This window comes from Sorex araneus, chromosome 1, assembly GCF_027595985.1.
Source record: "Sorex araneus isolate mSorAra2 chromosome 1, mSorAra2.pri, whole genome shotgun sequence".
NCBI lineage: Eukaryota > Metazoa > Chordata > Mammalia > Eulipotyphla > Soricidae > Sorex > Sorex araneus.
Window position 1 is genome coordinate 333,781,343 of NC_073302.1, and position 15,634 is coordinate 333,796,976.

Below are 15,634 nucleotides of genomic sequence, written 5' to 3' on the forward strand. Positions count from 1 at the left end.
GTACCACCAGGAGTGATTCCTGAGTGCAGAGCCAGGTGTGACCTAAAAAGCAAAAAAAAAAAAAAAAAGAAATATTTAAGTCAAGGAGTTTTCCAAGTTTATACAGTTACATTCCTTAGTCAATACCATTCTACATAGAAAAAAAAAAAAGGAAGTGATTGTAGGGCCAGGGACAAGTGGTAGAGTATGTGTCGAATGTGGATTTGATTCGCACTATCACGAAAGATTCTATTTTTTTAAGTTCCACAATTTTTAGGTGTTGTTATTGTTTTAGGACCACACCTGATGACTCAGGGTCTACTCCTGATTCTGAGGTAAGGGATAATTCTTGATGGGGCTCGGGGAACCACTTGGGGTGCCAGGGATGGAACCAAGGTTGGCTGTGTTCAATGCAAACTTCTTACCCAGTGTATTCTCTTTGGCCCTAGTTCCAGAATTTTCTACACTTCCAGTCATGACCATAACTGGGAAATTTAGTGTAGCAAAATTATAGAGCTAGAGAACCCAAGTGAACATGAATTAGGGAGAGGAATGATATATGTGGTGTGGACAGAGGTATAAAAGCAGCACCAAGAAGACTTACCAAGATGGAATACTTCTGAGTCTTCACTATGGTGGTTGCTAATAAACCTACAAATTTGATGACTCTACATATAATTATACACACAAACACAAAAGGGTCTATGTAAAAGTTTAGGTGGGCAGCAATTTATAATGCACTGTATTCCTGACATTTGGTCAAAGGAGTTTGAGAAATACTGGTACTCAAGACTACTAAGAAGGAAATAAAATGAATTTATATTCAGCATGTTTTCACACAGTTAATATTTGGTCATTATTAATAACAACATTAGTGACTAGTATGTCAGAAATTATTTTCAATATGTTACACGTTAACTACTGTATTTCCAGGGTAGAGACCATTTTAAACTTCATATTACAAATAGGGAAACAAGACATAAAAAGGTTCAAATAAGTTTCCCAAGGAGAGAAAATGTTAAAGTTGAGATATGGATACAGACTTTCTGGTTGCAGTTTTCTGATTTTCAATGCTTCTTCACTAGGCTTTAATAATAGTGATAGTTTCTTAGTGAGCAGCAATAAGTTACAGCCAACATACAATTCTAGATTATTTCACTAAAGTGTATTTAAGTTTTTAAGCTCCCTGCACATATCAGATAAAAACCCAACAAATGTTATACAACTAAATAAATGATTAACAAATGGAAAAATAAAAAAATACCTTTAGCCTCCAATTATCTCCTACTTCAGTTTTGATTCTGTTAAGCCAATTTTCATCAAAATATGCAGGATCTCTGCAAATAAGAAAAAGCTAGTATATTAAGACCATGTAGCTATAAAACTAAAACAAACAAAATAACTAAAAATTAAATCGATCCCTTATTATCACTTAACTGCTACATAAAAATGTATTGACATTTATCAGTCACAAAATAACTCAGTACACAGGACTGGATGCAATTACAGTAGTACTGCTCATCAAAAACAAAAACCAAAAATCAGCCAAAAACTACTTATTAAAAGCAATCTAGAAAATAAAAAAATAACAATATAATTTAAAAGCAAATTATAGACAAATATATAGAATTGGAAGTAACTATTTATAGTTATCACACTAATACCTAAAAGGAGTCAACATTAATAGCACAATTTTAAGTAGACAAAATGCAAACATCAAGAAAGAAGGTTGCAGATTTTTCAGTTAAGATTTTAATGACCTCCATGATCCATTAATTTAAAGTGTCACAGTAATATCGCTAAAATTTCAGCTTTTTAAATAAATAGAACCTCTTTCTTCAGATATGATACTAGGCATTATACAAAGCTGGATACCATTTGTTTTCAGAAATCTTACAATTTGACAGCATTAACGTAGATAAATAACTTGAAACAAGGACAGAAATTAAACACAGAGACGCTGATTTTTCTTAGGAAAACCTCTCAAAGTCTATGAGCACTCAACAGAAAAACAAACAAACAAACGGTGTAAACTTCAATTTATAGCATTTTAAACCAGTGCTCCAAGAAATTATTTCTTCAAGGTTAAACACCTATTCTTGTCCTCTTTAACAAGTGCTATTTTTGAAGATTATTTCAAAACACAACTGTTGGACAGGTAAGGGAGACAGCTCAAAGAGCTAAAGAATATGCTTGGACACACAGGGTCCTGGGTTCAATCCCGGGCACTGAATGGCCTCCAGAGTACTGACATGTAGTTCTGTTGGCTCCAACAATAATTGGGGGATTTCTACCCAAAACAAGATTCTAGTCATCCAAATAAATAAGAGCAATGAGAGAAATATGTAGAAACACTCAAAAAATATATAATCAGCACTAAATTGTGTTGAATATTTTTTGTGTTAAATTATTTTCTTTCTCTTTTGCTTTTTGGGTCACACCTGGCGTTGCACAGGGGTTAATCCTGGCTCTGCACTCAGGAATTACTCCTGGCGGTGCTGGGGGACCATATGGGATGCTGGGAATTGAACCCGGGTATGCCATATGCAAGGCAAACGCCCTACCCATTGTGCTATCGCTCCAGACCCTGTGTTAAATTATTCCTATATGAATGACATGGTATTTAGAATACAAAGTTTTTATTATTAAAAAAAAGTACTTATTTATTTATAGGTTTTTTTTTTTCTCCTTACATGAAGCTGATCCTGTTTCAAATCTCCTGAGCATATGGTTGCCTGAGTACTGCCAGGAGTGACCCCTGAGCATAGAACTAGGAGTAAGTTCTGGGCAATGTTAGGTCGGGCCCTCAAACTAGATTAAAAAAAAAAAAGTCCTTTTCTAAAGTAGCTGCATCTTTTATTTTCCTGCTAGGAACTGATGTTGGTTCAGTCTTGCCAATAGCTACAATGATCTTTTTTGGGTAACAGCCACTGAATGTGAAGTAGTATTTTATTTTGACTAATGGCTTACATTTTCTTAAATGAAAAGGAAAAAAACAAACATCTAGAAAGAGTTTTTTCTCTTTTGGGTCCAGAAGATGCTTCAATGGGTTGAAGTGCATGCTTGGCATACAGAAGATCCTGGGTTTGATTATCTGGGATCAAAGCACATGGATGGCCTCCCACCAGGGTATAGCTCTGGTAGACCCCAGCATTGCTAGTGAGCTCCCCCCAAAACAAACAACAAACAAACAAGAGTCTTTGTCTATTTAAGAAAAGGATTGTCTTTTTTTTTTTTTTTTTTTTTGCTTTTCGGGTCACACCAAGCGATGCACAGGGGTTACTCCTGGCTCTACACCCAGGAATTATTCCTGGCAGTGCTGGGGGACCATATGGGATGCTGGGAATCGAACCCGGGTTGTAGGATATCACTGGTTTGTCCTTTCTCCCTTGCCACAGAGTTTGGGCTTATCTGGTAATAATCTCTGAACAATTCTAGACTATATTGGTATGTCCTGCTCCCCTTGCCACTAGGAGTTTAGGTATATCCATCACACCCATCAAAGTGCTTCCGAGTCACTTCCATTCCTTTGTTTATCCGTAATCACTTCTATGCTCCCTTGCCCAACTAGTTAATCAGCTCTTCCCCTAATCAGACTCTGTTAATTTGTAAGGTCAGATCTTGCTAGGACAGTGAACTTGTATTGTAAGTTAATATTGCCTTTTCTCCTCTTTTTATGTCTTTTGAATAGTTTAGAGCAATGTCCTTTTTGTATGGACAAAGAAAGACAGTTGCTAATATGCTTTGGTAACATGGGATTTAATTGGCTTCAAATATTATTCACTCCTGGGCATCTGCTTTCTTGACTTAAGCCTCAGCTGCCCTTACTTCCTAGCACCCCCAAAAGCAGGGTCCCAACGAGGGACGGGACGGACCCAGGGCAAGCGGTGAGTTAAGTGTTACCTGGCATCGAGATGGGCCTGGCCAAAGCGCCTAATGCTTAACTATATGTTAAGAGCTTGGTCATGGACATGTCATGTCATGATCCAAAAGCAACGATGAGACTAGGACCCTGCTAGGGATAGGAAAGACTAATCTGGCCTGAGCACTGTAGTCTGAGATCAAGATGACCCCAGGAGAGCAATTCTATAAGCTTAATGCATCTCTTGCTATGTCCATACAAAATGATTAATAGTATGAATGCTTATGTTAGTTGGACAAGGAGAGGAGAAACACATCCATGGGATTCCGCTCTTGGGTAGGTGTCCTGCTGAAAGAGAATCTGTCCTAGAAGCAGCATGCCCTGAGGGAAAGAACTTTAACCCTATTGATTGTGACCGCACCTATGTGTAAGCCCCAACCCCTCATTCTTAGGGATTTAACTAGGCTGGGAGAGTGGGCTGGGGGCCAGTCCTGGTGTCCCAGGGCCAGTCCCAGGGCCAGTCCCAGTGACAGATCTGGAGAAGCTAGATTGAGATCCGGATCCAGAGGAGAAGAAGAATGAAGTAGCATGGGGGAGGAACAAGCAGGAGGAGAATCAGAGGAGAATGGAGATGGGAATGGAATAAACTGCAACTGAGATCAACCAGCCTGGCTCCGTTCCTTCCTTCGCCTGCCTCATCATCGCCATCAATCTCTCCAGGGTGGGGGAAGCGGCTGAAGACTACCGAACGCGGGCAGCGGGAGAGATAGAGCACCGGTACCCTGTGCCCAGTGCCCGCGGTGTGGTGCCCCACATGGCCCTTTCCTCCCTCTCCTTCCCTCTTTTTTCTTTTTTGTGTTTTTACACACCGGGTTGGCTGCGTGCAAGGCAAACGCCCTACCTGCTGTGCTATCATTCCAGCCCCAAGAATAGGATTGTCTTGGTATAGGGTTTTTTCTTTATGTATTCAGAATACGCTGTTGTATTGGGGTGGTGGTGGGGGGGGCTCTTTCGGTATTAGGTGAATATAGATTGTCAGACTTCTTCGTCAAAACCCTGAATAAATGGTTTGAGGCTCTTCCTGTTCCTGGAGTGAGCAGACATCATTAGGCTACAGTAGCACGCGACAGGGACATGGAGACGTTACTGGCGCCCGCTCGAGCAAATCGAAGATCAATGGGAAGACAAGTAATACAAGTATTCAGAATACAAACACCTTGTCAGACATAAGATGTGTAGAGAATTTCTCACATGACTTTTCTTCTTTTTCTGATTTTTGGATCACACCCAGAGATGCACAGGGGTTACTCCTGGCTCATACACTCAGGAATAAGTCCTGGCGGTGCTTGGGGGACTATGTGGGATACTGGGAATTGAACCTGGGTCGGTTGTGTGCAGGGCAAATGCCCTAGCTGCTGTGCTATTGCTCCAGCCCCGATTTTTTTTATTTGCCTTCTGGGTCACACTGGCGATGCACAGGGTTACTTCTTGTGTGTCCTGACTGGTTTGGATGAAGCTGAACATTTTCCCCCTTCAAGCTGCCTTCAGAAAAATAATTTCAGTATACTGAAAACAGAGCAGTTTTCCTTCTCTCACAGAAGCCTGGCTGGTCTTTGATATGCAGATGGTGTTAGCCAGGCCTGACCTTTGATACTGTAAATTGTAGGCTCTGGCCCAGCCTAGTCTTTGGGATGTAGATTTCAGGTGTGTGTGTGTTGGGGGGTGGGGGGGCAGTTTTATCTTTGGGATGTAAATCCAAGTGCTTTTAGCCCAAGTAAGATTTCAGTTTTGGTTTTGCATCTTCTTTCTGGAGGTCTGGATTACTGGCCTGTAGATACAAGGAAATAACGTTGCCTCAATGTTCTTCCTGTAACATCTTTTGATGCCTTTGGTGACGTCACTATATTGTGCCTTTTAGACCTCCATAAAAGGAGGTCCACGAGGCCCTCTGCCTTTGCTAAGAGCCAGAGCGAGCCTTAGTCCTCCAATCAAGACATTTCTTCCACGTGCCTTATCTCAGTGCCTCCGACTGCATGAACGTTCACGCAACACAAAAGAGGGCTAAGTTTCAGAGAAAGCAATAATTATAAACTGGGCAGAAAACTGTAGAAAGTTATCTCCTTTACTTAATTCCTCTTATAAATACAGATTAATGCAAATAAAAATATCAGTTGACATAAATTCTTCTAAACTGACTATTACAAAAATAATTCAGAACATTAAAAATTTGTATTCTGGGCTTCGCGCCAGGTCGGGCGGGCCACAGCAGCCAAGATGGCCGACTTCGAGGATCTGGTGTCGGATGAGGAGAAGGTACGTATAGCTGCAAAATTCATTACTCATGCAACCCCAGGAGAATTTAACAAAGTGTTCAATGATGTCGGCTACTACTGAATAATGACAATCTTCTCAGGGAAGGGGCAGCACATGCATTTGCCCAATATAGCATGGATCAATTCACGCCTGTAAAGATAGAAGGATATGAAGATCAGGTTTTAATTACAGAACATGGTGACCTGGGCAATAGCAGATTTTTAGATCCAAGAAACAAGATTTCCTTTAAGTTTGACCACTTACTGAAAGAAGCCAGTGACCCCCAGCCCGAGGACATAGATGGTAGTCTGAAGACGTGGAGAGAATCCTGTGACAGTGCTTTAAGGACCTATGTGAAAGATCACTATTCCAACGGCTTCTGTACTGTTTATGCTAAAACTATAGATGGGCAACAGACCATTATTGCATGCACTGAAAGCCACCAGTTTCAGCCTAAAAATTTCTGGAATGGTCTTTGGAGATCAGAGTGGAAGTTCACCATCACCCCACTTACAGCTCAAGTGGTGGGAGTACTTTAAATACAGGTTCACTATTATGAAGATGGGAATGTTCAGTTAGTTAGTCATAAAGATGTACAAGATTCAGTTACTGTTTCGAATGAAGTCCAAACTGCCAAGGAATTTATTAAAATCATAGAGCATGCAGAAAATGAGTATCAGACAGCAATTAGTGAGAACTACTAAACAATGTCAGATACCACGTTCAGGGCTTTGCGCAGGCAGCTTCCGTCAACCGCACCAAGATCAAGTGGAATAAGATCCTCAGCTACAAGATCAGGAAGGAAATGCAGAATGCTTAAAGGCTGAATGCAGGACTTTTCGTTAAATGGAAAGAAAGGATTCAACATGCGATCATTTGATATATTAAGTGATTTATAAACAGGAGTGATATTTTGCTAGGGCTTTCAAAGTTAACAGGTTTTCTAGTCTCATGGAGTACAGTTGGACCTATAGAGCATTGTCTTGTTTCTTTTGTGTTCTTTTTGCCTTGTAATTTTCTTTTTCATGATATCTACTTGTAATTTTTTTTTTAAATTTTGCCACATTTAATGATGGAAACATTGGTCTATCCTGGAGTCATTCTATTTAGGAAATTTTCCTATCCATAAAGTCTTATTACTGACGTAGACAGGTCATTTGGTCAGTACTTTTCTACCTTTATCCTTCAGAGCACTACTGGTACTTCAGTGGTCTTTACTGATCCACCAGCAGTGGGAGCTATGTGACCAACAATGGCTGAATGGAAGACGTCTCCCCCTGACTGCTTTCATCATTTATAATATCTCAACTGTAGCTTTCAGAAGTTTGGATTAGGGCTTTTCAAGTCCTTTTGGGGTGGGGTGAAGGAAGTTTCTGGACATTCTATAATACCCAGCTTCTCTGAGAAACTTGTTTTTAAATCCAAAGACTTGAGCCATATTCCCTGTCCATAAGTGTGTCTGCTTTTTTTCCCTTACCTTGTCTCCTTCCCTCTAGTACTATTATAATTATAGACATCTGCATTTACAGAAGTTCTTAATTCATTTTTTAATATTTAAGAATTCTGACATACTAGGGATGTAGTAGAGTATAAAACTTGAAAAATGCAGATATTGAAGGAAAAGTAGGTATTGATGTTTTGTGCTTTAAAATATTGGCAGAATTGTGTAAGCAAGTGAATCAAACACAAACAAAAACTGAAAATGAACCAAAGTGAAAAGGTAACTTCCAGGCAGTATCTTTCTATTGTAACCAGTTATTTCAGGGAATATTGGTGATCTGTTTTAAATAGGTTGTAAAACTTGTTCTAAATTACTCTTCCTCAGTCCTGCCTGCCAAATGTAACTGTGATGTAGCAGCCCTTCAGTGGCAAGTTTTGTATAATCTCAGAATGCACTGGTGACCTAGATGTGATATGAGAGCTGGTAATGGTGGACTCATTTACATTGTTTACACTTCTATGACCAGGCCTTAAGGAAGGTCAGTTTTTTTTTAAAACCAAGTAGTGTCTTCCTTTCTCCAAATACATGTCTAAAAAAAGGGTGTTCGTGCTTCAGCTTTTTTTTTTTTGCTGAGTAACACAGTCGAGCAAGAGTTCATTTCTGAGTGACCCACTGAGCGTTATAAGCATTTTTATTTCAAATAAACTATATTTGTATTATTTGTCCAAAAAAATTGTATTCTGTAAAAATACAGAAATAATCTAAAAAACTCTAACCCAAAAACCCTAATTACTGCCATGCAAGTATTCTTCCAATCAAAAGATGTATAAAAAAGGTAATCTGTGAGTTTGTGCCATGTGGACAATAACTACACAAAGTCAAATTAAAACTAAAATTACTGCCCTTTGGACCCTGCTGCGGAGCGAGCATGATGGAAGAGCCCAAGAAAGCGCCCTTGGACTCCAAGCAGCCCACTGAACTAATTCCGGCACGGGATCGGAGAACCCACGGCGGGCTGAAACAGTGGAAACCGGGCATCCCCCAATTCTTTTAACCTCTCTCTCTCAAGCCCTTCCTCCCGAGCACAGCGCAGGGTCCGCGGCTTTCTGAGCGCAAAATGGAGATGCCGAGCTTCTCTCTAGGTTTCTCCATCTTATGAGCAACATAAAAGGGTAAAAGTTTGTAGTGATGTTATTTCTGGTTGTACTTTCCCTGGACTTTATACAGAAACCCAAAACCGCGGCCACGCAACCGCTGCTGCAACCGCGCAACCTAATGTCATCTTAGCATCAGCAATATGTAATGGTTCCTTTTTAATGGGTCGGACTTTTGTGGAGATCCTAACAAGAATAGTAAGTCTGTTGCTGAAATATTGAAGGCAATCAAAGTGGTAGCCATCTCTCTAGACTGAACTAAGCTATATCCCCACGCCGGCTGAGAAGAAATTTTCTTCTTTCTCGGGAAGAAACGCGGCGTGGCGTCAACTATAGTGTGATGTCCATTAAGCAAACAGACCTGGTGGCGTGGGAATGGGATATAAGGGGAAAAATTATGTACATGGAACAGTGGGACGCTGGTGGAATCTCGAGCCGGAGCCGATACCAGCGCAAGACCTTTGGTTCCAGAAACTGCTTGCAGACACTCTACTAGACTATCAACTAAGCCAGAGCCCCACGCCTGCTGATGACGGGAAATAACCATCCTTTTCGTTTTTTTTTCCCTTTGTCAGGCAGCGTGGCGATTACTAAACAGGCGTGAACTCGGTGGCGCGGGGCAAGGGGGAAAAAGAAAAGTTATGTAACAAACAGCGGGACTTAATATCTCTATATTCTTAGCAATGGAGAACTATCAAATGCCTCCTTGGCAATAGGACTGTCTTTTTCTTTTTTGGGGGAAACCCCAACAACGGTAGTGAGTTGTGTGTTGAAACATGGAATGTAATCGAGATAAAGCATGTAAAAAAAAAAAAAAGCCACAGCCAGAGATCATGTTCTCTTCTCTCCCTCCCTCTCTCCCTCCCTCTCTCTCCCTCTCTCCCTCTTTCCCTTTCTCCCTCTCAAGAAAAAAAAAAAAACTAAAAACTAAAATTACTACTAAGTGGTAACTCAGATGCATACAGTAAAGATAGTATACTCTAGCAGAAGAAAAAATACTTTTCTTAAAAAAAAAACTTTAAGAAAAGCAAGCTTATCTAAGAAATTATGTAGCATTCTAAAAACTCCAAGATTAAAGGGATCTCTCTTGTGTAACTTAGAGCAATACTTCTTATGAAATTCTTTCAGAACTAAAAAAAATCTGAGTAAGATCTTTCAAATCAAGTACTATATGGTACAAATGATTTATAAACATAGAGGGAAGTAGACTATTATGATGAACAACCATAGTTCATAGGAACTAAATATTCTTCTATATTTGCTCCCTGTGGTGATAAGCAAAGGAAACATCTCTAGTTTTCACAGAACCAGCATCCTCTTGTGACCTATCAAACTGCCAGACTCTGTATGAACTGACAGCTGGTTCCTCATGTCTCTAGGGGCACTTTACGATTGAGATCAAATAACCTCTAGTCTTTATATTCACCCCAATAGAAACAGCTTATGATAAAATGAACTCTGTAGATCAAGGGATTGTTTTGAATGTATGAATAGAGCTTTTATTTTACCAATTAAGAACAACATTAAAAGGAACCCCTTTTATTTTTATTTATTTATTTATTTATTTTTTAATTGGGTCACCGTGAGAACAGTTATAGGGCTTTTAGGATCGAGTCTCAGTCATACTATGCTCAAACACCCATCCCTTCACCAGTGCACATGTTCCACCACCAATAACCCCAGCATACCCCCCCTCCCCCTCTGCCTGTGTGGCAGATGATTTGCACTTTACTCTTTCCTTACTCTGATTACATTCAATTTTTGATAGGAAACTCACTATCATTATTTGGAGTTTTCCCCCCAACAGTTAGACCTGTCAGAATGGCATCATTAGATTGTATGTTTTCTATTGTTGGTAACAAAGAGCATAAGATGTTGCACGGTTTCGAAAGTGGCCGCACAGATTTGGAATTCTGGTATTAAGTCCAGAGGTATTTCTGCCAGTAGCCGCTGCATTCCGAGGTTGGTTTCTGTGGTGCTGGGATCATGGCTGTTCAGGAGCGGAGGAGCTGTACGTGGGCAACTGCTCGAGGTCTCACTGGGTAGGAGGCAGAGCCAGTTCTGCCTCCCCCATCACAAGATTCCCTATGCATCCCGTCCCATCACTGCAAACTCCTAACTCTCTGTCCAATTGGTTCTGAACGATGGTGGTCACCATGCTGTCCAGGGGGAAAAGGCCAAGGGACAGAAACCCTTCCCCTGCCGGAGCTGCACGGGGCCATATCTTAGTTCAGAGTCCAGGAGTATAACTACCAGCAGCCGCTGCAAGGAACCCCTTTTACTTAAACACATGAAAAATAAAATGGGCCAGAGAAATAGTACAGAGGCTAGGGTGCTTGCCTTGCATGCAGCCGTGGCCATGATCGTGAATCGAATGCTTGATGCTATGAGGCATGGCCTCTAAAAAAAGACCCAGAACTACAGACAGTTGGTGGAGATGCTGGGGGGGAGGGGAAGCTACCCTCATTTACTATTGGTGGGAACACAAACAGGTTCATTTTGTATAAAGAGTAGTCTAGAAATTTCTCAGGAATTAAAAATAAAGGGTCAAAAAGGTATGTCATAGCTGTGGGTAGTAGAGCCTGGATTCCACCCTAACATGGCAGTCCTCTGAACATTCATAAGTGACCTCTCACAGAAGGGGTGTGTATAAAAATCAACAAAACAAGAGAAAGACACTGTTCAATGGAAACAAACTCAGTGTAGGACAACAGAATTGAGATTCCTGTGGGGAAGGGAGAAAAGAGAAGGATCTTAGGGACTATGGTGGAGGGTTATGAGCACTTTACGAGGCGTAGTATGGTAACAATGCACCTCTATAACATACAAACATCTATATTCTTGTAGACTAATTTTACCTCAATAAATAACTCTGTTAAAGAAAAATAGCAATTATTCTTCTTTCTGTGCTTGTAACTTATCTATATGAACTGAGGCTAAAACTGTGAAAGTGGATGAGGCATTCGGAGAAAACTGTTCATCGTTCCCTGGGCCTACGTCATTAGTTCATCTATAAATAACCTCTTTAATGCATTCTTTTACTAAACTGTGAATTTTCTTCACAGCAATATTTCTAAATTATTGTCAAAATAATTCATTTTAGTCCTAAAAATTCTTTTGCCTCTAAAAAAACAATATGTATTTAAGTATACGTGTATGTATATGTGCATATATGTGTGTGTATAAATATATATGTGAATATATGGTGATAGGGTTCAGTGGGGGAGAATGTTTACGTTTCATACCCAAGGCTGTGACTCTAATTCAAGGCTTCCCCACATGCTGAGTATAATCCTGTCAACAGTGCTGCTGTGATCACTGGGGCATAACAAAGCATGCATCCTCAGGCACATAAGAAATCAATCAAGTGTGTGTGAGCACCACAACAGCAGCACTGAAATTACAAGTGTGCAACCCATGTCATCACAGTAACAAAAAAAGGATCCCCCCCCCACTGCCAAATCACCTCCATAAATACATAAATTCAAGTAAGGCACATAACATTTGTTATACTCTGTTGATATTTCGGATGTCCTTCAATAGCCTTAGAGTCTTTTTGGTTTGTCCATGTATAGTCTAAGAATCATGCACTGCATCTGCTTTTGAAACTGTGGTAAATACACCTCACACTGAAATCTTACTGCTCAGTAGATTTTCAGTTTTGTTCTTTTAGTTTTCGGACCACACCTGGCTATGCTCAGGGCTTACTATTGGCTGTTCTCAGGGATTTCTCCTGGTGGACCTTGGAGGAGCCACCAGAAGTATGTGGTGCCAACTGAAAGCAGATTTGCAATTGCAGAGTACAGCACCGTTGACTCTACACATAGTGTTTTCTTCCTTGCTGTTAACTCAGCTGGATCCAGCCACTACCTCAGATCCTGCCCATCTCTCCCCTTTCCTAGCACCAGGAGTGGCCCTACGTCCCCTGGGGGTGGTAGAACAGTAGAACAAAAGAAAGTAGAACAAAAAAGTAGAACAAAAGAAAAAAAAATTTTGTTGCCACGAGAAGAAATGGAATAAATAACAAAAATGGGATGGTGAGAAATATAACAGAAAGATGACCGAAACAATGGAATCCTCGACGAAGTGGCAACTACTGATTCTTTGTAATGTGCCTATCAAGGTGACAGGCAGGGGTAGGGGAGGGGTGCGGAGGAGCATTCGAACACTGGTGCAGGAATTGGCTTGAAACATATGCCTAAGACTCAACCATCAGTAACTGTAAATCACAGTCCTTAAAAAAAAAGTAACAGAAATAAGTTAGCTTGTATGTTAAAGCACATAACAGGGTTGAATCTTGAGTAGACAAGAAGACACTGGAGGGGTAGGGTGATAGTCTGAAATAAATCAATCCCCCACATTCCTGTCCCACAAGGCCCACAGCAGAAGGAAGGAGTCGAACACTGCTGGGTATGGCACAAAAGTTCACCACCCAAAAAGAGAAAGAGGGAGTGGAACCCAATATACAAAATGGTAGGTAATTATTTTATATATGACTCTTCCCCCAATTCCGTAGGTAGCAAAGCAAGGTCAAAGTGATGTTGAGAAAAGGGTACACAGTAGATACCAGATTTCAATTCTTTTGTTCAACTTTTTCAAAAGTAGGAAGAGGTTTAAAAAAGAGCAAAGTGAGAGACGTCCCTTAAGAAGAGTGAAATGGGGCTAGAGTGACAGCACAGTGGGTAGGGCACTCACTCCTCTTGCATGTAGCAGACTCAGGTTCAATTCCTGGTGCTCCATATGGGCACTAATCCTGCCAGGAGGTGAAAGATCTATACAAAGAAAACTACAAAATACTATTTCAAGAAATAGAAAAGACATGCCCCTTGTTCATGAAACGGGAGGATTAATATCAAAATGGCAATACTCCTCAAAGCATTATACAGATTCAATGCAGTCCCTATAAGGATACCCATGACATTTTTTTTTTTTTCTTTTTGGGTCACACCTGGCAATGCACAGGGGTTACTCCTGGCTCTGCACTCAGGAATTACCCCTGGCCATGCTCAGGGGACCATATGGGATGCTGGGATTTGAACCCGGGTCGGCCGCGTGCAAGGCAAACGCCCTACCCGCTGTGCTATCTCTCCAGCCCCCCCCATGACATTTTTCAAATAGATCAATACTCCTGAAATTCATACAGAACATTAAACAACCCCAGAGAATCAAAGTATTACTAGAATAAAGACAGACTCTCAGATCAATGGGATACAGTGGAAAATCCAGAGACAGACCCACAGATATATGAGCAGATAATCTTTGATGAAAGAACAAAAAATTTGAAGGGGAAGAAGGAAAGTTTTTTTTTTAGATTTTTAATTAGTGAATCACCGTGAGGGTACAGTTACAGATCTATACATTTTTGTGCTCATGTTTCCCCCATACAAAGTTCGAGAACCTTTCCCTTCACCAGTGCCCATTCTCCACCACCAGTAAACCCAGCACCCCTCCCACCCTCCCCAGTCCCGTCTCCCCCCACCCCAAACTGCCACTATGGCAGGGTAGGGGTATTCCCTTTCTTTCTCTCTCTGTGATTAGGTGTTGTGGTTTGCAATAAAGGTGTTGAGTGGCCATTATGTTTAGTCTCTAGTCTACATTCGGCACGCGTTACCCCTCCCCCGCATGACCTCCGACCACATTTTACTTGGTGTTTCGGAAGAAGGAAAGTTTTTACCACAAGTGGTAGTGGGAAAACTGGTCAAGTACATGGAAAAAAAAAAACACAAAAAAGCCCAAACAAATACCCTGAGACCTCCTTCTACTGCCTTGCACAAAAGTCAAATCAAAATGGATTAAAGAACCTGTTATCAGATCTGAATCCAAAAGGTACACAGAGGAAAATATAGGCAGAACTCTCTTATATTTCTTCTGTAGAAGTTAGAGGCATCTTTAAGGGTATTACTGATGCTAGAGGCATCTTTAAAGACAAAATGCCACTGACCAAGCAAGTGGAAGCAAAAATATACAAATGGGACATTAAACTAAGAAGCTTCTACACCTCAATGGAGAGTACAAAGACAGACCACAGACTGGGAGAAATTATTTGCCAATTACTCATTTGATAAAGGGTTAATATCTAACCTACATAAAGAACTTATTTATTTTTTAATAAATGCATCACTAGAAAATAGGGGGAATTTGTTTAGAGAAAGTGAAGGAAAAACAGAAAACAGAGACCAGTTAGTGGCAAATAAAATTTAGGATTAAGAATTATCTACAATGATAAAAAGATATGAAGAATGACCCTGGGAACAAACAAATAGATGAAATCTAATAGAAGACAAAGTCAGCAGACAAAGATAGAAGATCATAATTCAGGAAACACTGACAGTGGAAAGCAAACAAATAAAAACATAAAGCAAAAAAAAAAATGACAGGTGGGACAAAATCCAAAATGGTTGAGAAATGAGAGGGAAAGACAGCAATGACAGGGATGAGATGAAACCATAAAATAGAAGCTAGGGGGGTTTAGGAACGGGGAAGGATAGCTGTAGAAGTAGTTCTGAGGAGTATCCCTCTGGGTAAAGTGGTATATGAAGGCTGTAGGAGAAAGTAGTCACCTCAGAAAGCAGCACTGTTGGGGGAGAGCTGTATTCCTCTACTGACCCCCCACTCTGACTTCCTCAAGCAGTGGCCAGGCTACCTTGGGAACACTCCCACTGACACTCAACCAAGTGGACCAACTGGCTCAATGCTAGGCCCTGGCAATGGGGCATTCTGAATGCCCTAGGCATTCTGTGCATGCTTAGGGCCACTTTGTGTCCTCGCGCTTGCCAGGCATGAATTTCAGATTACTGAGCTATCTCTCCAATCCCAAGACATAGTTCTTTCAGAGCCAAAGTCAAATCTAGGAAAAGCAACAGACTGTTCTTTGGGCTCATGAAT

General features: G+C 40.7%; 1 protein-coding gene and 1 pseudogene across 1 annotated transcript in view; one reads left to right on the forward strand and one right to left on the reverse strand.

Moving 5' to 3' along the window:
• Nucleotides 1-15,634, reverse strand: part of HOOK3 (hook microtubule tethering protein 3) — a 111,522-nt gene that overhangs the window by 84,365 nt on the left and 11,523 nt on the right. The window contains exon 3 of the mRNA XM_055124675.1: nt 1,244-1,316. Within this exon, the coding sequence (XP_054980650.1) occupies nt 1,244-1,316 (73 nt within the window). The remainder of the gene's footprint in view (nt 1-1,243; nt 1,317-15,634) is intronic.
• Nucleotides 6,008-6,974, forward strand: LOC101538177 (F-actin-capping protein subunit alpha-1-like; annotated as a pseudogene).